The sequence below is a fragment of the Nicotiana tabacum genome, chromosome 2 (genome assembly GCF_000715075.1).
Source record: "Nicotiana tabacum cultivar K326 chromosome 2, ASM71507v2, whole genome shotgun sequence".
In the NCBI taxonomy this organism is placed as follows: domain Eukaryota; kingdom Viridiplantae; phylum Streptophyta; class Magnoliopsida; order Solanales; family Solanaceae; genus Nicotiana; species Nicotiana tabacum.
Window position 1 is genome coordinate 24,482,218 of NC_134081.1, and position 24,586 is coordinate 24,506,803.

The 24,586-nt window shown below is 38.3% G+C and overlaps 1 protein-coding gene across 3 annotated transcripts; it reads left to right on the top strand.

The window, feature by feature from the left end:
* Positions 1 to 388: 388 nt before the first annotated feature.
* LOC107818261 (uncharacterized) lies at positions 389 to 23,808 on the top strand. Of its 3 annotated transcripts, XM_075231849.1 has the most exons (20): positions 492 to 741; positions 2,434 to 2,502; positions 3,810 to 3,903; positions 5,639 to 5,820; positions 8,005 to 8,137; positions 8,479 to 8,630; positions 9,082 to 9,165; positions 9,274 to 9,336; positions 10,476 to 10,607; positions 10,689 to 10,895; positions 12,947 to 13,066; positions 13,280 to 13,326; positions 15,254 to 15,416; positions 15,535 to 15,672; positions 21,503 to 21,625; positions 21,733 to 21,831; positions 22,182 to 22,271; positions 22,475 to 22,556; positions 22,946 to 23,076; positions 23,234 to 23,808. In XM_075231849.1, exons 4-20 carry the CDS (start codon positions 5,680 to 5,682, stop codon positions 23,363 to 23,365), a joined length of 2,037 nt encoding a protein of 678 aa, XP_075087950.1. In that variant the 5' UTR covers positions 492 to 741; positions 2,434 to 2,502; positions 3,810 to 3,903; positions 5,639 to 5,679; the 3' UTR covers positions 23,366 to 23,808. The 3 variants fall into 3 exon arrangements, with proteins under 3 accessions (XP_016499732.1, XP_016499733.1, XP_075087950.1); XM_016644246.2 differs by lacking the exon at positions 3,810 to 3,903 and having other exon boundaries at positions 389 to 741; XM_016644247.2 differs by lacking the exons at positions 2,434 to 2,502; positions 3,810 to 3,903 and having other exon boundaries at positions 404 to 741.
* The last annotated feature ends 778 nt before the right edge of the window (positions 23,809 to 24,586 follow it).

The following is a 24,586-nucleotide window of genomic DNA, read 5'->3' on the forward strand; positions in this document are numbered from 1 at the left end:
CACAGGCGTTAGGAAAAAATAAATACTTTATTTTTTTTAAATTTAATATACGAAATAATATATTTATATAAAAACTTACGATCTTATCAAAATAAAGTCTGATAATCAATACGATTCCATTGGGTTAGAGGATGTTTGGATTGATTTATTGTAAGTGCTTATTGACTTTTAAACACTTTTCTAATTTTTGTAGTGTTTGACAAAAAATACTTAAAAGCGTTTAGTTTTAGGTATGAAAAGTACAAAAATAAGCCAAAAGCTTAAAATTGGATATTATTAACTTAGACATTTTACTTTTAGCTTATAAGTTTTTATTTTTTATTTTTTTAAAGCAATCTAAATTTTTTAGAATTTACTCACACCTCAGCACCCTAAATAGCCAACCCCCAAGTTCCAACCTCCCAGCCCCAGGTTCGGCTCTTTTCTTAATTATTCTTTCCTAATAAGATCACATGTACGTACTTAACATGTGTATAATTCTCTCAGTTTTCAACCATCTATATCTTCCTCTTTCATTTTCATTTCTTCGCAATCGGTAAAATCCTTTGTATTCGTCATGTATTAAGCCATGAATCTCTCTCTCTCTGATCACTCTCCGTCTTTCTCTCTCTAACATCACCGCCGCTTCATTTTTCTCTCCATCTAGGGTTTTGAAGTTTCCATTTTTTTGTTGTTGTTGAGGAATCATAGCATTTCTAATTAATACTAGGGTTTTCCAGTTCGCTTTACGGTATAAAGCAGGTTTGAATTCTTCTCCTTCCTTTTCGTTTTTAGCTAATTTGAGTTTATTTTTATTTTTATTTTTGGACTAATTATTTGTATGCATTTTTTATCAGCTCTTTTTTTTAAAAATGTTTTTATGAGATTTGGTAACTGTGTAATCTACAGTTTGGAGCTAGGTTTAATCATACCTTAGTTTTTTTGTATGCTCCGTGCTGTTGTATGCAATGTGTTGGTGTGGAATTGATTTTGATTAGTTTTTTCTCTCTCGAAGTTTTAGTTTTTATAGTGGCTGACACTGATATATTTGGGGAGCACGTCTGTTTGATTATTATTTTTTGAGCTTAATACGAAATCGTTTATCTGTTATTTGTTGTTAGTGTTGTTTTTGAAAGATATCAGAGTAAGGCTTAATCCAAATTCATTTTATTTGTTATTTTCTGTTCTATCCTTGTTCAATTGCTTTTGTTTCTTGCACTTTTCTGTCTAAATTCACAGTGTAGCTTTGAAATTGAGACTGATATTCGCGATGTTAGCTTCTGTTTTGGCTGCATTGGTCCGATATTTTTTTGAGGAGCACGTGCTGTTTGTTTGTCATTTTGCTGTCCTGAATGTCTTAATTGTGTTGGGGTTTGATTGGGCTTTTACCAGGGTTTCTGAAATAGAATTGGTTTGTTACACTTGTTGGGGTTTCCTTTGGCATCGGTGTACAGGAACGTTCTTTGTCAACATGATGACGTAGTTCACAAGTCATTTATTACTTGGAATATTGATTTATAACTACTGGTGTTTTGTGTGCGGTGGTAGAATCTAGTTCTTGGCAGCTTTCGCCGTGGAGATTTGGTGCTATAAACGTAATGTGCATGGTTAAGCTGGAATTGTTAAATGTGGAGAATTCATTAAGAAATACTCCCTCATCCCAATTTTGCTTGGCGGTATTCGGCTAGATACGGAGTTTAAATACTTCTGATATAAGCTTAAAGTGCCTTTGGTACCGAATTGTTCTTTTTTGTATTTAGTGGGATCTACAACTCGTCATGTCAATGGTAAAATGGGAATGTAATAATTATTAGATTTTAAACAGTTCGGTGCCAATCTTTTTGAGATAGACAATAAAGGAATGAGTGACAAACAAATTTCCAAAGGGAGTATTAAAATTGGTATGGAGATTTTAAACATTTAACCACTTCTTAGAATTAATTTGTGTTGAATATTGTCGTTGTTCTTTGACAATTTTCATGTTATAGGAGATTGTTGTTTCTATGCTTGGATGATGCATTTGTGATTTCAGTAACTTGGTTATTGTACTTAATACTGTTGATCCTTTGAATGTAATGGTGATAGTCTTCCTTGTTCCTGAATACTGGGATTTCATCCTATAGATTAAGGTTTTCAACTGGCACATCTTTAGTATGTGAGATTGCCCACCAAGCAGAAGGTGTGGAATTGCCTGTTCAGCCTGTTTTTAATGATTAATGATGGCTTAATTTGGTATTTGGTGCATGTACTCTTTAATGCTCTTGTGATTGAGATGCTCCGGCTGTATATACTTGCTGCTTATACACCTGAAACCAAATGAATGGGATTTGAGGATGGAACGCTAAAAGTTTGTAGGAGATGAATTTATAAATGTAAATCAAACAAACAGATCAACCTGGTGGAGATCACAGTTGTCAAATCTGAATAAGTGTTTTTTTCTTCTTCCTGGCCCAGGTATTTGTAAGGAGAGGGTGAAGGATATGCATATATCCATGTTATCGAATCTGATGCACATCGTTTAAGGTAGAGTGATCTTTTATTGGTTTGGTCTGCCTAGGATCATTTTCTCTATGGCTTTTGGTGATGGAAAGTTTTTCAAAAGGTTGACTTCTATTTGGTCAATTCAATCGAAAGCGGGTTGAGGTGGTTGGTTTTCTCTATTAGTTTATGATATAGACCCAAGTTAAAATTGGACTTCTCAACTATGAGTTGTCTACCACTGGTAAGTCAAACTGGTGGGTCTAGCTAATTCTGTGCTATGGTACTTCACCCATTAGGTGAGTACTGAGTGGGTTCAAGAAGTTGTTCCGGGAAGAACAGATGGAGAAAATGGTTGGAAAATTGTAAATAATGTGAAACGAATCTACTACCTCTGGTTCTTGCACAAATTGGGTGTACCTTCTCCAATTTTGAGTCAAAACTCAAAACTATTGCAATAAGTCCCTAAACAAACACAAGCCAAAAAGAAGCAAGAGTAAGAGTCATTGCCTCGTGAATGTTGTGATGTTACTGGAAGGAGCAACTAATTATCTCATAGAAAAATTATAACGTGCTAATACTTTTTGGATTTAGACCCCAATACTAGCCACATCTCACAGGAGCTTATCAAGAGTTAGATTAGCTTCATAATAGTTGTGCTATTACACTGGATGAACTTAATCCAGGTGAGGTCTAGGTTTGCACACACTAAGTGGAAATTAAATTGAGTGGAGCTGATGGAAGGGGTGGTCACTTGGTTGTAAAAGAATGCTTAATTCTAGTTCGCTTGGTTAAAGGTGGGTGCCCATAACATGCAAATAGGTATTGCCTATAATTAGGGATTGGTCTAAGGAGGTGGAGGGAGAACTTACTTTCTGGGACCATTCAGAGGTTGTAGAGTGCATTCATGATACCCGAATCTCCTTTTGTTTGAAGTTTATTGGACATGAATGAACCCGAACAGACGTACCCGCTGCTTCTGCTTTCTGCCATATGGGTTCAATTTCATAATGTTATAACCGGTCTCCATTTATTATCTTTTATTTAACAAATTTGTGAATTGCTGAAATAAAGTAGTTAACAACCTAATAAAAGGTAAAGTTCATGAAATAAATACACTCTCATTCACCATTAAACGAAAGTTTAGTGATGAAATACATGCACTCTTTGCTAAATCTGTCATATGTTTTCTCTTTGTTTGAGTTTCATTCCTCTTAAATGATTCCATTTTCCCAGGATTTTTTCAAACAGTCAGTTGTTTTTTAAACCGGAGTTGTTATAGTTTCGCAGCCATAATTACAGAGAGTGAGTGAAAACATATGCATGTCATAACTGAATGTCCCGAAATACAGGACTGCTCAGGCATTGGAGGTTTGTTTCTTTGCCTCTGTTACTTTTTGCTGGAAAAGAGCAAGGCTGATTTGTGGCTAAATTAAACATTATGTAGTACGTAGCTGTTCCTTTTCTCTTTTTCTACCTAAGGTTTCCTTATTGATAGAGGTTGTATTTCTATTCAACTATAAATAAATTATGGTTTGAGTATAATTTTAAACCTCTCGATTTTCAGTGATTTATACCCCTCAGTTTTTTGAAATTGACAGATAAGGCTTCCTTCTTGTGATTGAAGTGAAAATATTAAAAGTCTCCATCTATTAATAACAATAATATTATTATTATTATATGCTGGAGATTAGCTTTCGTAATTCAAATTCTAAGATCATACAAAGGTGAGTTGGTAGATTTGAAGATATGTTAGGGGAGGAGGGTAGAGATGGACCATAAGATTGTAGTTTTAAATGAAGCGAGACTTTCAACACAATTGAGATCATTCAGAGCTTAAAGCATTTGATGTGCATTTCATAACTTTTATGCCATGTTGAAATTACATTGTTTGAATTTCTTTATAACCATTATCATTTTCAGATTAAGATTTCTAAATGTTTAGCAGTTGGGGTAGTCACTTGGTTGTAAAACAATGCCTAATTCTAGTTCACTTGGATAAAGGCGGGTGCCCATAACATGCAAATAGGTATTGCCTCTAATTAGGGATTGGTCTAAGGAGGTGGAGGGAGAACTTACTTTCTGGGACCATTCAGAGGTTGTAGAGTGCATTCATGAGAGAGAAGGTTAACATAAGCTGGGAATGAGGAATAGAGAACAGAAACGGTTGTTTGCTGGTGGAGAAAGAGGGAGGCCGCAAGGGGCTAAATAGTGCATGAAACTTGCTTCTAGGCACCAGTTGGGGCTCGTTGTTGCTGAGTGATAAAGGGCAAGAGAGTACTATTTAATATTATCCTTTTTCAAGGAGAAAAAAAGCTCCTTTTTATTTTCTGGACTTATGCCCATCTGATATGCTTTTCGCTTTTGGTGAATTTATATTTAGGATCACAAGTGAACACAAATTCTGTAAGAAGTACTTCTGCAGCCCAAGTTATGTTTGGTCACTTCCTTGAGTTCTCGAATTACGCTTGCATCCTCTGTCATGAATCGTTTCTGCTAAAGTAGGCATAATTACACTTAGTTGCCCTCTCAATTCGCAACCATGGTCATTCATAAACAATTATCCTCTCTCCATCAAAATTGACCATGCTGCGTATTTGAGAACCCAAATGAAACTCAAATAATGGCACTGGAGGAGATCACTATGAGTTTCTTTTCTCTCTAGTTCTCTGGTCCTAAAAAAGGTTGTATTCTTTGACTCGAGTCAACTATTATATTGTTTCAAATCATCTCGACTCCATCATCATGTCCTTTTGTGTCCTATGCATTGATGTATTTCTTTAATATTCAAATTTATGATGTTTGTTTGCTTCATTAACTTATGGTGGCAATTGACTTGAGCCTTGGGGTTTGCTCCCTTTCAAGGTCTTAAGTTCGAAACCCACTGGGTGCAAACAATTTCTGAGGGCCATCGGACTGGGTAAAACCTGAATTAACCGTGGTGCACTTGCGGGAAACTCCTTGCCGAGGGCCTGTGCACCCCCGGGATTAGTCGGGGCTCAAAGAGACTCGGACACCCGGTGCAAAATCAAAAAAAAAATATTTGAATGATGCATTGGAATTTTATTTATCAAAAAACTATGCATTGGATTTGAATAAATTCAGCCTTCCCCACAGGGTAGTTGAATAATTCTATGTGCGATCTTATTTGTTGTAAGAACAGAATATAAATTGCTTACAGGCACCTTGACATATGCTTTTGGTGAGACTTGAATCACCAGCATGGATCTGAATGCCTCGCCACAGCCACAGGATGACGATGAGATCTTTGGACAACAATTAGAAGAGGAAGCGGAGGAATCCATTGTAGAACATAGTGATGACCGTGCAGATTATACGAGTGCGGTGGAGATTTCACGTCGCGTACGTCTCTGTTTCTACTGCTCCCTACATCAGCTATTGAGCTGTACTATTACTGGAACTTGCTTCTTTATTGGATATCTCTTCCGCTTTTTGTTCGATGCATGTCTCCTTTATATTAGATATTTGCTTGCTGTTTGTCTTCAGCAGATTAATTCCTGTAGATAGCTTTGTGCAACGTCTTTAAGACAATTTTTTTTTTGGAGAATGCTATTTTTATGCATCTTTCAAACAGATGAACAGTTGCTTGAGAAAGCATCCGAAGTGTTGAAATTTCCCCTTTCTTTTGAATAAGTCTAAGTGCTGGATTTTTCTTAACCCATAAACTAGCACAATGAGAAGCTTGAGTTGTCTACAATGAGTGGTAGGCTGAAGCTGCTGAAGTCTTACTGGTATACAGCTGATAAAACTACCTTGGTTCACTAGTACAGAGTTCGTGTTAATCTGAACTCTTATATGGTGGCTCAAGGTCCTTGGTTGGGGCCTTAGCATAGCATGGTTGAAGAATGAAGATTAGCTTATTTTATTTTTGGCCAAATACATACGTGGGCACCTTAACTTGTCCTAATTTTTCGTTTAGACACTTAGACTCGAGCTAGTACCTATTGAACAGTGAACACCACAACTCTTCCAAAAGTGTTCCAATTAGACACATTTTGCTGACATGGCAAAGTGTGTATTTCTCACTCTTAAAGCGCGTTTAGTATCTCAAAAAGCAATAAATTCATTTTTTTTTCTTTTTCTTTCTCTTTCTCTTTTTAAATATTTTTTCTTTTATTCTGGTTTTGCCTGAAGGACGACCTACCTTGCCGGAAATTTTCATGGCCGGCAGCAAGCCCGCTTCTTGCTTCTCCAACAAAACACCACCACCAAGAACAGTAAAAAAACCTCAGATCTGGTTTTTCCAATCCCACCCAATTCTAACACCACCATAATCAGCTTCAGTTTTCCTTGTAAATTTAATGATACAAAACCAGTGTCTGAATCAGTTGCCGGATATGTGTGCTGAAATCAGAAATTTGCCTTAAAGATTTGCATTTGTCAAGCAGAAACTTGCTTGAAATTCAGGAAGTTAAGTAGAGATGTTTTCCTTATTTGTCTATCCTCTTTACATATTTTATTAGCATTGTTTTTTCTCTGTTAATGGAGTTTCCACCTGGGTCAGTGGTGATTATATCAAGATCTCCTCTAAAGCAATTCTAGTTCCCGATTTCTGCTCAAAAATCCCGTTTTGACATTACAGCAACTGAGTTTTCATGTCTTAAGCTGCGAAAAGCTCATGTAAATATTAAGGAAAAGTTACTGGAAAAATTGAAAGAAAATGTATGGAGAGAGAAAGAGAGATTTGGCGGGGGGAGGGGGGGTTAGCTATAACGGAGTTTTTTATTTATTTTTCCCTCAAAACTCTTTTTTCCTTATTAGTTGTGGGATCAAATTCCAGGTGTCTGTCTCATTGGTTTGTTTTGCCAAGTCAACTGCATTTGAAATGCACGCACTTTATTATTTGGCTATCTCAGCAAAATGTGTCTAATTAATACACTTTTAGAGGACTTTAGGTGTTCAATAGGTACTAGCCCGAGTTCAAGTGTCTAAATGAAAAATTCGGACAAGTTTCGGTGCCCGCGTATGTGTTTGGCCTTTCTGATTAAAGAAATATATTGGTGAGTTGAACTCTCTTATTCAAAGACATACGTCTTTCCCTTCTTCTTTCGCTTTTTAGTCAGGCAAGCAGTTTGGGATCAACAAAAAAGTATGGATGGGGAAGTCGCTTAGGTCGTTGAACAGATTATCCTCTGATTAATGGGGATATTCAGCATTATTGGTAATCTGGTTATCTCCAAGTCAGCTTAGTTATATAATGTGAACTATTTTTTGGTGCCATACTCTGTACCTCCTCCTATCAATCTCCCCTCTGCCAAAAGGGGGAGAAAGTAAAAGAAATAGAACTTGCTTCTTTGTTGCTTCTTTCTATAAAAAGTGGAAAAAGATAAGGGACAAGGGAAGTAAGTGCCCATTGATAGGGGTATGTTCTTGTGAATTTTATTACTGTGGGGGACCTACATATTATTTTTAATATATATTTTTTGATAAGTATTCTTAATTTATAGTTTCCTATCTCTTACATGTCAAAAAAGAAAATATCTTCTAATTTCCATGCCCTCTTTCTAAAAAGGCTATTTGTTTTAGGAGCGGGAGGAAAGGATTCAAAGAATTAAAAGACAACGTCCAGATGATAGGCCAGCATATCCATCTCAGCCACGAATACGCGATGAGATTTTTCAGACCAAGAGACAGAAGCCTAGCAGCAGACTTCCTCCAGGTTATTTGGGTTTTCCCTAGTGTGCCAGTTGTATAAGACGTACTATGTGTGTGTTCTCTCTCTTTCTCTCTCTATCTCCCTCTATTTATATGTATCTCTTTCTCCGTGTGTGTGTGTGTGTGGAGGACTTGTTGAAGTAGCAATTGATTCTTGCTTCCCTTTGTGTAGTCCATCTTTCTTTTCTATTCTTGTCATCCAAGTGTAACTTTAGGTTGCACATAACTTTAATAGGATGTGTCTTCTTTGACTATTATTTCAACAAAGGTTCTTGTTCCTTTTTCCCGCTCCCTGACTTCCCTTAGTTCTATTACATCATTTTACCTTTTCAATTGCTTATGCAGGTTGGTTGGATTGTCCTGCATTTGGACAGGAGATAGGTTGCATTATTCCTTCAAAGGTTCCTCTGGATGAAACTTTCAACGACTGTGTTCTTCCCGGCAAACGATACTCGTTTAGGCAAGTCCTCCACCAACAGAGAGTTTTAGGAAGAAAGGTGAGTGTGTTAACCTGAATGTGGTTCTTTGTTCATCCTCTTGATCTGGATTTTATCTTTAAAAATCTTGATTCCTAGATGTTATCATGAGGCAAAATTGTATTGCTGTTTGATGCTTTTCTTGTTACGTTGTGGGCAGTGCATTTGTTTGTTATATATCTTGTAGATTCTAGGTTTGACTTAGATAACTAGTGCAAATCAGTTTCTGAAAACAAGGTGCTGCTTATGAATTATGGTTTTAGAGATGTTTTATATGACTGATAAATTATATTGTCTTGGAGATGTTTTATATCAAACCCGAGGCTTATTTGCTACTTTGTTGTGCGACTTAGTATGATAGAATGTCAGTAGATGCCTTCTTAATTCTGGCCCGTTAATTCATTTAGGTTACTTTGACAACAGAGGATCTGCTAAATCCTACAACTGACTCATTTCATGTTACAAATTTCAGCTTGGGATGGTGATTGATCTCACAAATACAAATCGATATTATTCATTGTCAGATTGGAGGAAGGAAGGCATCAAGCATGTTAAGGTTGGTACATGGTAATAAAGTCGTGGAGGAGGATAGGTGGTGGGGGAGTAGTTTTTTCTCTCTGAATTATGGTTGTTGTCCTGAATTTGAATCTCTTATGTCTATTAGATTCAATGCAGAGGCCGTGATTCTGTACCTGACAATGAGTCTGTAAATTTATTTGTCTATGAGGTAATTTTATTTATGTTAGTTGCAGTTTTAGTTGAATTCTGTACCTAAGAATGACCTTGCATTACTTAACATGTAAAAGTACTGCAGATTTGTTTATTTACCTTTATCCATCCATGGTTATATCTACTCTGTTTGTTACGGATTTATCTTCACATGTTACACTTGGTGCAATTATTAATGTTTGTTGTTTGTTAATCAAGTGGAAAATGCATGTGTATCGCTAGTTAGTTTGTAATCTTTTAGGTATATGCCCCCAGGGCTTTGTTCTAGTGATAAGGGTGCAACGCGTGATCTATGAGTTAGGCACACATCATGGGTTCGATCCCTGGCGCAGACAAAAGCCGTGTATTTCAGTAGAGAAGGGTAGAGGGGAAGGCCATTATCCACCGAGTTCGAACTGTGCACCGATGGCCCTCGTGGATTTCTAGGTTATCAAAAAAATCTGTTGGGAATAGAAAAAAAAATATTGAGAAAGGTAGGTGTAGATGTGATGTAAATGTTTATATTATATTATGAATGTACTCCACTCTTTGAAGGGGAGCCTTAACGTAATGGTAGGAGTTGTCGTCGTGTGAATAGGAGGTCACGTACAATCCATGGAAGTAGCTCTTGTAGAAATACAAGGTAATGCTGCGTTACAGTAGTTATGGTCTGGCGCTGGCCCTTCCCTGGACCTTGTACTTAGTGGAAGCTTAGTGCACTAGGGCAATGCTCTATTATTAATAGGAAAAATAACATTGCTGGGTTGTCCCAATTTACATAAGATTCCCCCCCCCCCCCCGGCGGTGTGGTTCCCCTCCAAAAAAGTAAAGGAAAACACGGAAGAGAGAATGGTCAAAGCATTATGAACTTGAACATCCTTGTAAAGGAGTTCTGTTTTTCTTTTCCGATAAAATGTCAAATTGCAGGATATCGAGAATTTTTCTCAGATAAAAGGAGTTCTATATTTTCTTAGAGCATAGAAAGGTGTTCCGTTAACTTCTAGTTAGGTTTTCTAAGCATTAGGAACCTTAGCATTGATGAGAAGCATGCTCTGAGTTTTATTCTGTTTAGGCGAAGAAACGGTAACTTTTTCACATCCTCAGTGAATACTGTATGCTATTGAAAGGAATTGGATACTAATAATGGCTTACTATCAGGTTTCACAATTTCTTGCACGTCAGAAACATGCGAAGAAGTATATTCTTGTCCATTGCACACATGGGCATAATCGCACTGGGTTTATGATCATTCATTATCTGATGCGCACGCTGCCAATATCTGTTAGCCAGGTTAGCAATTTTGCTATGTTACTTCCTTCTTGCTACAAATTTAACTACTTATCTCTGAATGATCAGAGTACTTTTATGCAGGCAATTAAAATTTTTTCTGATGCTCGACCTCCTGGGATCTATAAGCCGGACTATATTGATGCCTTATATGCCTTTTATCATGAGAAAAAACCTGAAATGGTTGTCTGCCCTCCAACACCTGAGTGGAAAAGATCTTCTGAGCTTGATTTGAATGGCGATGCTATGCCGGATGACGACGACGATGGAGGTCCTGCGGTTCCTTTGCCTGTATGTGTTTCTGCAAGAGAACTTTCCCTTTGATATATTGACACTTTATTCATGGGTGAAATGTTTGGTTAATTCCTTCTCTGCTGAAAGTTTAAGCCTTCGATTTTCACCAGGGCAGTGTTGAATATGATTGAATGTGAACACTGCCGTGCTACCATGCTAGTGGCTCTCAACATTAGAATGAGAAACCCATCCCTTTCTGATACTTTTTTGGTGAAGAAGTAGTGAAACTTGATTTTGAGTGCAATATTAAGCTTGATTTTGAAAATCACCAATTTATGACATTCCCAAGTTTTTTGCTAATGGAACTTGTCAACAAGTAACTCTTAGTAACGACCTTGCAATACTTGGGATGCAATGACTGCAGCAGCTTTTTAATGGCATGGTCTGTCCATTAAGCCTCATGCTTGTCAGATTAGTTGATTGGAGTCTCCTTCTGTCAGCCATGAGATGTCTTCCCTGTTTGGTTAGATGAAATTGAACCTGTCGATATGGTATTCTTAGAGTGATGACTTCTTTTCCTTGGGATCTTCATTAACTATGCTTCATCCAAAATAGTTTCAGCCTTTCAGGTCAGGATATGAATCCTCTATATAATTTGCTCTATTAGACCCAGTTTCGTTCTAATTATGGAATGATAGAAAAATGATCTCTTGTTCTCCTTTTTCTATTCCATTTAAATAAGTGTGAAATAAGTAGCCAAAATTTAATGCTGCAGAATAGTTTCCATTTCTTTTTTATTTCTAACCTGGATTGCCTAAGGTTTCCTACCAGGAAAAAAGGGGGCATTATTGTTTCTTGACAGATAAAGAATTTCTCATATAATCCCTCAGAACTGTGTACTTTGCTATATTTCTTATTTGCATTTGCAGCTTTCGCGCCTCCATGTTGTTACTTATTCATCGCCTTTGCCCTTTACTAATTAAAGAAAGATCTGCTCAAGAAGAAATCTAGTTTTTCTTAAAGGCTTGACAAGGGCACTAAACGGTGCTGGAAGAGATCTTACTTTGCTTAGAACTTAGAAGAAGCATAATATTTTCCGGCTTGGTAAAGAGTGTTTGGGAAGGGAAACTAGAAAAAAATACACATCCTAATGGTGTCATATTTGCTGACCTTCTAGTCCTTTTTCTCTAGTATTTTGCTGGATAATGCATTTTGGTGTTTTTTATGTTATGACGACTCCTCCCCCTTTTTTCAAGCTTTTGGCAATTGGTGCTTAAATGGTTACGGAATAGTTAATTTGTCGGATAGCATCTTCGCAGTTCACAGAAGGGTGAGAATGGCAGATGTTCGACTATTTTTTTCTGATGTTCAACTTGATTCACCTTTTACTTTTTGAAAGTTTAGATTCCCAATAAACAAACTTGACTGAGAGCCAGAGAGTTGAGCGAGAGAGGTGGGCCTGGTGGTGTAGTGAACAGGTGGTGTGTTGAGCAAAGAGAGGGAAGAGGAGGGGGGGGGGGTTGTAGAAGAGAGACAGGAAGCAACCCGGATGGATATAATGGGGGTTGCGAGGAGTGTATTGAAGTGAGAGGAGGGGTTTTTGGTTTAAGAGGGTATCATGCTTATGCTTTAAGAAGAATGACCTGCTTGCTTGATCTGACCTAATCTTCTACTCCCTCCATTACAGTAAACCTGATTTTGCTTTTCCTGTGGTCTGTCCCTGAAAACACGACCTCCTTCGTTAAATGAAAAGTCTTTTTTTTGTTAAATGAAAAGTCTTTCTCTGCCCCATAAATCAAACTAAGAAAATCATTTGGTACTTCAAACTGGATTTGACATCTTACCAACTAACTGTTCGACAATTCGAACAATTGTCTAGAAAGCTATCCTAGTAAACTCAATGTAATAATCTATTCAAACGGTGCAGGTCAAACTAGGAGTATAAATTTAAGCATGATAACATTGATATCAAGGCTGTAGCTGCTTGTGATTACATCTTTATACCAACATGTTATGGTTTTGGTTTCTACACTTTTGCCTTGCAATTAGGTTTATTTATTCGACAGAGCTTTTAGAATTTCCTTATAACTCATTTTCTTCCTTTTCAGGATAATCGTGAAGCGCAAGTGGTAATGTCAAATGACGACATTTTGGGAGATGCAATCCCACAAGATCAGCAAAATTATATGCGGCAGTTCTGTTATCAAGCACTGAAAATGACCCCAGGGGTAGGAATGTTGCAACAGCTCGCTTGATGTCTATGTAAAATTGTTGCACGGAGAATTTATAAATGATGATCTGTTCTGTTGTTTATGCATGTTACTTTTATTTTTTGGTCTTGCTGTGGACTTCAGTTGTGGATTATGTAGACTACTTCCTGCAAAATATGGACGTGTCTGCTCTATTCTAACTCAAAAATCCTTTTGGTGTATGTCTTTCAGGGTAGAGGCCCACAATTTCCTGGCTCTCATCCAGTCTCTCTTAGCAGGTTGATTTTATCTCTGTTCGGGGAACTGTACTTCATCATATTCTTTTTGCTGTACACAGTCAGGTGGAACCTTAGGTCTAGCATTTTGCGCTTAGCCATACATACAAGAAGCGTCTGTTCACCCACAAATTGGAAGTAACAAAGAAGTTATCACCCTTGGTCCTGCCTAAATCAGATTGGAAACTGTGTACAATTTAATTTTGAAATAAGAGAAAAGATTCAACATAAAATTCCATTGTTGATACATGATGCTATCTACTTTTCCTGGATATGTGGAAATGACAGTAGAACCCTTGCTATGTCATGTAACATGGTTGGTTGTCTTTAACATGCGGATAATGTCAGCAAAGGAAAACTAGAAAGTAAACTAAGAAGCAAGGAGAGATAAACAGAGAAAACTGCTATAGGACAATCAGAATTGATAGAAGATATCGCCGGAGAAACTAGTCTGAACAGAAAGAAAGAGAGAAATATTGTCAACACACTTACCGAGAGAGAGAAAAATGGAAGCATCTCCTCATGTCATTGACATGTTATCGCAGTTAAATATAAGTTTGAAGACATCGAAGCCTGAAATCTAAGTTATATAGCTGCAGAATGAGTTATCCTCGTTGCCACTGAGATGGATTAATTGAAAGCTGGAAACATGTTGATTTGATGATTTGGCAATAGCTTTGATCTTTGGAAAAGAAAATATAGACTTGTTTAAACTGTGTTAGTAATTAAGTTTTAACACTAAATTGTGTATCAAACCCCTCATTATTGTGTTCACTTTTCTCCACCTCCTGAGAATTGCTCAAGCATTTCATTCTCTACCTCTTGATTTCTTACTCCTGCCATTTATTCTGCTTCTTTTAATCTGTCATTAGGAATCTTTGCCCAATCTTCATTAGCTTTTTTGTCTCCCAACCATGAAAGTGTCCCTTGGCCATCATTTGGTGCTGCAGAAGTCATGCACTTTTCTCCGAAGTATGTTTAGCTCTGTTTCCGCAAATGTTGCATCTAACCTTTTCTTGGAAGTCTCCTGATGCTAGCTTATATTTTCTTAAACCACATGTTATAGTTGTGTTTTTGTTAGTTCTGAAAATATAATAACTACACTATCACATAGAGAGGGTTTTGGGGAGATCATAAATGTTCAAGTTCTTGCGATGACTTCCGAATATTCAGACTGAAAGACATTGATTATTTGACCTGTCAATAAGCAGCAAAGGCAGACCTTTTTATTTTGTATAAATTACCTTGGTTGGGTGGATCTGTTGCTCCTCGAAGGGGCTGTCTCCATTGCGGGAAGAAGTATATGAGTCTATTATTTTTAGAACTCTTCGAAGTTTGATCTTCATCGAAGGTTTTAAAATCTCCCGATCCCACTGTTTTTCTATCTTTTCATTTTGCGTTCTTTACACGGTGGCCAACATTGAACCGACTAGTTCCTGATGCCTCTGGTCAACTTGCATGGTTCGGCAGTGTGCCTATTTTGTCTGTGCAGCTAACACGGTTTCAGACTTTGAAGGTCATGCATGGAGGAATGAGTATCTCTGGTTATATTATGCTTGCAAGGCATGAATAAGCTTGTTTTGCTTGTTTATTTGGCTAGTGTTTTTCTTTGTTCTGCATGATAGCTTGTCAATCAATGTGTTTTGAGTTAGTTAATGTATTTTCTTTAGATCCCTTTTACATATTTTACTCATGGATAGTAACCTTATTGTATTTTCATATTTGAACCTCATATGGACTCGGATATGGATATTAACATAGTCTCTGAGAAAACAATTGTTTATTTATTAAATTGGCTAACTGCCTTCCAAACTTTGGTAGCATCCAATACAAAGCAAAGACTGAGAAAACCCATAAACTAGAGTTCATCGTAAGGTAATTCTTTTTTGAGAATTGTTCATCTCAAGGTAATCTTTGTCATTTTGTGCAGGGACAACTTGCAACTGTTGAGGCAGCGTTACTACTATGCCACATGGAAGGCTGATGGAACACGGTATATGATGCTGATCACGATGGATGGTTGTTTCTTAATTGATAGACTTTTCAACTTCCGAAGGGTACAGATGAGATTTCCATGCAGACACACTAATGAAGTACGCTCATATCTAGTCAGCTATCAGGATGTTCTGATCTTTTCTTTTTGTCTCCTTTTTATGTCTCACTGTTGGAAACTAGCTGTGTTTTATGTGAAGTTCTCGTTTTTTCTCCCAGGGTTTGGCCGAAAAGACGCACCACTTCACTTTACTTGATGGGGAGATGGTAATTGATACTTTGCCTGACACACAGAAGCAGGAAAGGAGATACCTCATTTATGATCTGATGGCCCTTAACCATGTGTCTGTCATTGAGGTTGGATTCTAATACAGGAATTCATTTTCATTTCCTTAATAAAAAAAATTAAATTTGGCTATACGCTTAGGGGTCTTTTTGGTTCTCTGTATTACTGGGAATTATCCCGCTATTAAATTCTGCGTTGATTGCCATGTGTTTGGTTGTCTGTTTCCTGATTTTGTGTATATATTAACCGCATTAGTGATGTGGTAAATGTATTAGCCAAAAAAGATGTGGTAAATTTTTAAAAAAGCCAATGAGGAATAATATTAGCAATATCTATAGATATGATAAAGTACCTTTACACTGTTATTTGTTTATTTAACCATCTCCTACTCATTACCTCTGCTCTTTCTAGTAATGATTTTAGAATTATTGGGAAGTGTTTAGAACAAATTATTAGGTACGATGTCTTTTTAGTTTGTTTGCTGGTAGGAAATATAGAGGACCTCTAGTGTTAGAGAACCCCTAATTCCTCTGAAAGGACTAACTATTGAATATTAGAATGAAAAAGGGTGATGTACTTATTAATGCAGTAGGAGATGAATGCATTATCTATTTATTCTTTTGATTGTTGCATTATCTATTTATTCTTATCTCTCATTTATTTCGAAGTTCCGGTAGAATTTTGGAGGTACGTGGATAGAGCAGGCTTGGAGTGGCTGACTGGGCTGTTTAATGTTCTTTTCAGGACGAAGAGGATGCCAGATGAGTGGAGGTGGAGTACGATGATTCCGCTGTATAAGAATAAAGGTGATATCTAGAATTGTAACAACTATAGGGGTATCAAGTTATTAAGTCATGCCATGAAAGTTTGGGAGAGGGTGGTGGAATGGAGGGTAAGGGGGGCGGTGTCTATATCGGACAACCAGCTCGGGTTCATGCCGGGTCGTTCTACTACGGAAGCTATCCACCTTATCAGGAGGTTGGTGGAACAGTACATGGATAGGAAAAGGGATTTGCACACGGTGTTTATTGACCTAGAGAAAGCGTATGACAAGGTCCCTATGGAGGTTCTTTGGAGATGTCTGCAGGTGAAAGGTGTGTCGGTAGCTTACATTTGGGTGATAAAGGATATGTATGATGGAACTAAGACTCGGGTTAAGACTGTGGGAGGTGGGAGGTGACTCAGAGCATTTTCTGTTTGTTATGAGGTTATACCAAGGATCTGCGCTCAGCATGTTCTTATTTTCCCTGGCGATCGATGCACTAACACACCATATTCAAGGGGAGGTGCCATGGTGTATGTTGTTCGCTGATGATATATTGATAAGACGCGAGGCGGCGTTAATGAGAGTGGAGGTTGGAGACAAGCCCTGGAGTCGAAAGGTTTCAAGTTGAGTAATCTGGAGTGCAAGTTCAGCGACGTGACGGGGGAAGCGGACATGGAAGTGAAGCTTGGCTCAGAGCATTTTCTGGTTGTTATGAGGTTATACCAAGGATCTGCGCTCAGCCTGTTCTTATTTTCCCTGGCGATCGATGCACTAACACACCATATTCAAGGGGAGGTGCCATGGTGTATGTTGTTCGCTGATGATATATTGATAAGACGCGAGGCGGCGTTAATGAGAGTGGAGGTTGGAGACAAGCCCTGGAGTCTAAAGGTTTCAAGTTGAGTAATCTGGAGTGCAAGTTCAGCGACGTGATGGGGGAAGCGGACATGGAAGTGAGGCTTGACTCACGTCATCCCCAAGAGAGGAAGTTTCAAGTACCCAGGGTCAATTATCCAGGTGGATTGGGAGATCAACGAGGATGTCACACACCGTATTGGGGTGGGGTGGATGAAATGGAAGTTAGCATCTGCAGTTATGTGACAAGAATGTGCCACGAAACTTTGGTAAGTTCTATAGAGCGGTGGTTAGACCGGCCATGTTGTATGTGGCTGAGTGTTGACCAGTCAAGAATTCACACCCAGAAGATGAAAGTAGCAGAAATGAGGATGTTGAGATGGATGTGCGAGCACACTAGGCTGGATAAGATTAGCAATGAAGATATTCCGGGGAAGGTGGGCGTGGCTCCCATGGACGACAAGATGTGGGAAGCAAGGCTTAGATGGTTCGGGCACGTGCGGAGGAGAAGCCTAGATACCCTGGTTAGGAGGTGTGAGCGGTTGGCTTTGGCATGTATGAGAAGAGGTAGAGGGCGACCTAAGAAGTATTAGGGCGAGGTGATCAGGTTGGACATGACGCGACTTCAGATTGTCAAGGATATGACTCTTGATAGGAATGTGTGAAGGTCGAGCATTAGGGTTGAAGGTTAGGGGGTAGTCGAGCGTTTTTCTAGAGCGGTGGTTAGATCGGTCATGATGTATGGGGCTGAGTGTAGGCCAGTAAAGAACTCACATATCCAGAAGATGAAAGTAGCAGAAATGAGGATGTTGAGATGGATGTACGGGCACACTAGGTTGGATAAGATTAGGAATGAAGATATTCGAGACAAAGTGGGCGTGGCTTCCATGGACGACAAGATGCGGGAAGCGATGGTTCGGGCACGTGGAGGAGAAGCCAAGATGCCCCAGTTAGGAGGTGTGAGTGGTTGGCTTTGGCAGGTGTGAGAAAAGGTAGAGGGTGGCCAAGAAGTATTGGGGCGAGGTGATCAGGCAAGACATGGTGCGACTTTAGATTTTTGAGGACATGACTCTTGATAGGAAGGTGTGGAGATTGAGCACTAGGGTTAAAGATTAGGGGGGTAGTTGAGCGTTTTTCTAGAGCCGTGGTTAGACCGGCCATGTTGTATGGGGTTGTGTGTGGACCAGTCAAGAATTCACATATCCAGAAATGAGAATGTTGAGATGGGTGTGCGGCACACTAGGCTGGATAAGATTTGGAATGAAGATATTTGGGAGAAGGTGAGCGTGACTTCCATGGACGACATGATGCAGGAAGCGAGGCTTAGATGGTTTGGGCACGTGCGGAGGAGAAGCCTAGATGCCCCGGTTAGAACGTGTGAGCGGTTGGCTTTCGCAGGTATGAGAAGAGGTAGACGACGACCTAAGAAATATTGGGGCGAGGTGATCAGGCAGGACATGGCATGACTTTAGATTTTCGAGGACATGACTCTTGATAGGAAGGTTTGGAGGTCGAGCACTAGGGTTGAAGGTTAGGGTGTAGTCGAGCGTTTTTCTAGTCTGATAGTGTTTTCCCTAGAACTGCTAGTGGCTTATGTTGTGTTTACACTATTTTTTCGTTTTTCATAGTTTTGTGTTATTGCTTTTCCATCTATTTGCTGTCTCCTACGATGCTGATATTATTTTTCTGGTTTCTGTTGTTACGGATCTATTGTCTCTTTTCGTTTTCTTGAGCCGAGGGTCTTTCAGAAACAATCTCTCTACTCTTTCGGGGTAGGGGTAAGGTCTGCGTACATTCTACCTCCCTATACCCCACTAGTGGGATTTTACTGGGTTGTTGTCGTTCTTCTCATTTATTATTAAGAAATTATAATGGGTGTTTTTGGAAGGGGAACCTTGAGGCAACGGTAAAGTACCTGTGTGAACTATAGGTCACGGGTTCGAGCCGTGGAAGCAACCACTAATACTTGCATTAGGTTATGTTGTCTATATCACACCCTTTTGGGTGTTGCCCTTCCTCGGACCCTGCGTGAATGCGCGATGCTTTGTGCATCGGGCTGTGGGCTGCCCTTTTTTTAATTTAATATAATGGATGTTTTTACTCTTAATTATATTATGCTTATTATTTTTAATCAGAAAAGTAATACAGACCAAGGATATTACTGGAAAGTGGAAACTAATCTGTATCTGATTTTGAACCAAACTCATGTTTTAGATTATATACTATATCCAGAATTCAACATGAATGCGCGATGCTTTGTGCATCGGGCTGTGGGCTGCCCTTTTTTTAATTTAATATAATGGATGTTTTTACTCTTAATTATATTATGCTTATTATTTTTAATCAGAAAAGTAATACAGACCAAGGATATTACTGGAAAGTGGAAACTAATCTGTATCTGATTTTGAACCAAACTCATGTTTTAGATTATATACTATATCCAGAATTCAACATACTTTACACAATACAAGTTATCCAATGATCATTGTTCGCTGTATTAAGATTCGTACCTTACAATCCATGCATAATTTCTCTGACCCAAATGACCACTTATAGTGGTCAGATTATAGTCGTAATTTTCTGTGATTGTTTATGTGCACAAGTTGCAGTTGACAGATTTTGAATAATGATGTCACATGTTCATTAATATTTCCTGTTTGAGTATCTTGTAGCAGTTTCGATATTGTCATTTCTCACAGGTATTCAAACAAACCTGGAGCTAACACATCCTTAATTTATGTTATACGTATACTGGTCTGAGATTATGTGCGTTGTGTTTAACATGTCTTTTGAAGTCTGTTAGTGTTTCGTGGCAGAGTAAGATTTCCTTATGTGATTATTTTTTCTTTAATCTGAGTCTTCTAAAGTCATTTATGCTTTGTAATTTTAGAAAATCACTACATGATGTGTTTACCCATGGGAATTCCTCGTGTTGCATCCCTCTTTTCAGCCACTGATGCTTGCATCAGGGTATGCTGCCTACATCACACCCATTGGGGTGTGGTGCTCCCCCGGACCTTGCGTGAACGCGGGATGCTTCGTGCACCTGGCTGCCCTTTTTTTTATTACTACATGATGTGTTTACTTCTTTAATCTGTTGTCTGATAGTCAGTGAGTTGAACTGGTGTCCCTAATTTATCCCCTTATCATTTGGTGCCAAAAGGATCTTTTGACATGCATCTTCGAAGAAAAAGATGTTTGTTTTCTGGTATAATGATGCATGTGTGTTGCATATGAATTTCTTCTACCTCCGAACTGTAACTGTCTTAGCAAAGCATACTATGCCAAAACATTTTAAAGATAATATTCTATTAATGGCAAAGAGCTATATTATAGAGCTATGAGACCTTACAGATCTTGTAGTGCTCTGAACAGCTGTAGGTGTAGGATGTCAAAACATTGTATGAAGACATAGCATACTTTCTTTTAATACACATTATTCAAAGAGTTACATATATCTGCTGTTTGGACATATTGTTACTGGTTGCCATTAATTAAAAAAATCTTCAAACCCAGTGGATAATGGACCCTCTACAAAAAATGGAGCTGCAGGGATACATAGTTGCATTTGAATCCTTAAAGTGGAGGAATGCTAATATGCTATTTGCTAGGGAATGGAAAAGAACTTGTTTACATAGTTTTCATCATGTGAGCTCCAGTGGCTATCGTGTCACCTCTAGTTGAGGCATTTACTGGCCTGATTAGTCGAAGTATTTTTATTTCTTAATTGAATCTGATATGCATCTCAACCATGTGGTTACCTAAGAGGGTCATCAATAAATCAACTATACACAAATTCCAGACTATTGGGTTCTTGATCATACTTCTATGTTTTCTCTGTATGAGTAATTCAAAAAGTTTATTTGTGTTACTGGCTTACTGCAACTAGAGCTCCTACACCCTAATAGGATCGAGTGAAAGAAAGACAGAATTGCTTTGCTACAGCCCAACGCCTATCAGTAGTGTGTATGTGGCACATCATATTTCGTTTATCCAAGCCCGATTTACTTCAGTAGAAGTAGATAACCAGCATGTTTCATATGCTTCGATCATCGTGTTCTCTTAATCAGCTCTGTATTGTGGTGTGTGATTATGGTTTTGTATGGTAAAAGACATAAATGTCTTGGAGGCCATGAAACCTATGTATTTCACGTATCCTTCTCATTCTACACTGGATAAGCATTGCTAACTTCTTCATTCTGTTTTGCTTGAGTGTGCTTTTTTCTACAAACATTATCTGTCCATTGAGGTTGCTCAGTCTCTGTTCTGGTATTTTACAGCGACCCTTTTATGAACGGTGGAAAATGATTGACAAAGAAGTGATTGAGCCCAGGAATTATGAACGTCAACATATATACCAGAGTAGAAACCCTTACTATAGATACGAGTTGGAGCCTTTCAGGGTATGTTTCGTCAACTTTGTAACATAGTGTCATCAGATTAATTATAGTTGATTTCTAGTATCATTTTTTCTAGCTAAAGTGGCTGCTGATCTCTCAAAGTCTACCAGGTGAGGAGGAAGGATTTTTGGTTGCTCTCTACTGTCACGAAACTTCTCAAAGAATTTATTCCAAAGCTTTCACATGAAGCAGACGGTCTCATTTTTCAGGTTCTAAAGAGTGACAAATCTTTTAGAGTGATTATACTGAATGCCCTCTTGTTCTAGTGTTGTATTGAGTTTCTCCTGAGGAGTCAGTTTTTTGCATCACTTTAGATGTTTCCAAGTTATATGGCGTGTATGTTTTGATTGCTATCTTGATGAAACTCTATTTGAAAGTGGTTCAACCTTTATCTTTGTTTACTGTTATGCTGCAGAGAAGTTATTAAAGATGATAGCATATCCTCATTCAGTTAATTGCAAATGACATATTTACGGCTAACAGTGACAGAGATGCACAAATCATACAAATGTAATTGTTTTAGGTTGTACGCTCAGCTACTGTTTCCTTTCTGTGTTAGGGTTGGGATGATCCTTATGTTCCTCGCACGCATGAAGGTCTCTTGAAGTGGAAATACCCTGAAATGAACTCAGTTGACTTTCTGTTTGAGGTTGTGTTCTCTGCTCTCCTAGTGAATAGAGCTGTTTCAGTTTCCTCCTTGTCCTTTGGTTTCTTATTTTTGTTTTATCCCTACCACTTACCTGTTAAATATCATTTGTCTCCACGATTTAAGTGGAATGGCCTTTATGAAGTGGGTCATGTTTCATACTCTCCTATTGGAATTAAGTGTGAGTATCTCTGATCATATGGCAGGTGGTTGACGGTCGTGAATTGCTTTATCTACATGAACGAGGGAAGAAGAAACTAATGGAAGGGAATAGAGTTGTTTTCCCAGGTTAGAAATTCCCAGTTATATTAGTTAATACCTCTTGTCGTATCATGCAGGAATGTTTCCCTTACTTGGGGTTTGGTTGGAAATATAATAGGCGTGAATATCTTCTGCACGTGACTATGAACAAGATAACCCACATTTAGGTGTCTCCTTAGTCTTAATGGTAAAATTCTGATTAACAAGATCATCTTTGTCAGACTATGACGTGTACCTCTCGAGATTTTGACAAGAATTGAACAATTTTGTTTCTTCTCTTACTCTTTAAGATGGTCATTCAAATGGTTGATCCTTGTTGCTTGTGCTTTATTTGTATCCCGTGAATTTGTTTTCCTGCTTCTCTGGGTATTTACCTCTGGTGCATATCCTAAAATTGGTTTCTTTCATGATCACAGATAGTTCTGACCCGTCAGACTACTCTGGTAAAATAGTAGAGTGTTCTTGGGATACCAGTAACCAGGAATGGGTGTGGATGAGGACCAGAATTGATAAAGGAACTCCAAATGATTACAACACTTACAGAAAAGTATGTATTATCGCTTTAATGGCAAATACTAAGTTATGCAGTTGATTTGTTGATACGTGGACTTGTGCTTTAATAGAACCTCTTCCATATTTTCTCATTTATTTAAGATGGATAGCCCCTATTAGACTAATTATGGTTCATGTACAACAAAATTCAGGTATTTAGAAGTATTACTGACAACATCACTGAAGAAGTGTTGTTGAATGAGATCTATGAGATCATACGACTGCCAATGTATGCTGATAGGATACAGAATGATAGCAAAGCTCACCATGTACGACGCAGATGAATGAATTTGATTAAGTGGACGGCATTGTTATTGGTGGAAGCTAGTGATCGGATTAACTTCTCATTGGAAGTTAGCTGCGTTCATATATATCAACGGAAGGGTATTTGCGAGCATCCTTAGTCCCTAGGCATGTAATGTGTGCTACACACTGGGTTTATTGTATGATCCAGTTGGTACGCTGTAAACTTAGTGGTGCATGACTCCGGCCTTTAGTTTTTCCTCCTGTTAGAGGGAATTGGCAAAAAGGTCGTCATGTATATTAGTTTATTTTGTTTCTTTTTTTCTGGTTACTGTTAAGTTGGTAGGTTTCTCCAGCAGTAGTGAAACTTAAAGCTCTATGTTGTCTGTTCTGTGAATATGAGTCTGTTATACAAGTAATTTGTAGCTTATCATTTGCTCTTGTTCTTCGTTATATTCAGATTGGCTACCGAGAGTACTCTGTATGTGTTGCACTGTCCTCCCTCCCATTTAGTAGATGTTCCGAATTCCGATGTCCTTGACCTTATGAATTACTCCCATCTGTTCTAAAGGTGGAATTATTTTCTTGTTAGATCGTTAGAAGACTGAAACTTTTTTATATTTGAAAATAATTTCACTTTCAAGGGTTGTGGTATCTTTAATGGCATGCTTTTGTAGCAATATGTTTAAAATTATAAGTTTCAAAAATATGTCTTTTCTTTTTATATCTGTGCTCGGTCAAATTACGGTAATTGGACGGGAAGGAGTAAAACAATAATTAATAGTTTTTGAGATCATTATTAAAACGTAGAGCATAATCCAAAATATCGACATTAGAATAGCAAAGCTCCTAGAGTAATGTTGGAATACAAAACAAGTGAACACCAGTAATCTTATTTCTGGCAAATGTGTCAAGGATCTCTCCAACTCTAACGGTCAAAGCCCTAAATCTAACTCCCCAAGCGCCTCGCCGTTGAGACCGGCGTACACAGGTAAGTCCTCTTGTTCCTCTTTCTCTCCTTCTTTCGTCTTCGTCTCTTTTCTTTCTTACTACCCGTCTCCTCTCTCCCCCCATTTTCTGGTAGCGATCTACGGGTATCCGTCCAGGCGTCATCCCCCCCCCCCCCCCCCAAATCCCTTTCTTGTGCCCTTCCTTATCTCACGCCTCTCTGTTCCCCCCTTTAGTGCCACATTCTTTACTTTCCTTCTATTAGTGTAACGACCCGAGCGATCGTTTTGAACTCTAGCGCGTCGTTCGGCGGT

What these genes read in the sequence shown, in the direction of transcription:
- LOC107818261 (XM_016644246.2), top strand. Translation starts at nt 5,680, where the DNA reads ATGGATCTGAATGCCTCGCCACAGCCACAGGATGACGATGAGATCTTT. An exon ending in AGAGAGTTTTAGGAAGAAAG is followed by an intron (nt 8,631 to 9,081) that starts GTGAGTGTGTTA and finishes TACAAATTTCAG; the next exon opens with CTTGGGATGGTGATTGATCT. An exon ending in CAGTTGACTTTCTGTTTGAG is followed by an intron (nt 22,272 to 22,474) that starts GTTGTGTTCTCT and finishes ATCATATGGCAG; the next exon opens with GTGGTTGACGGTCGTGAATT.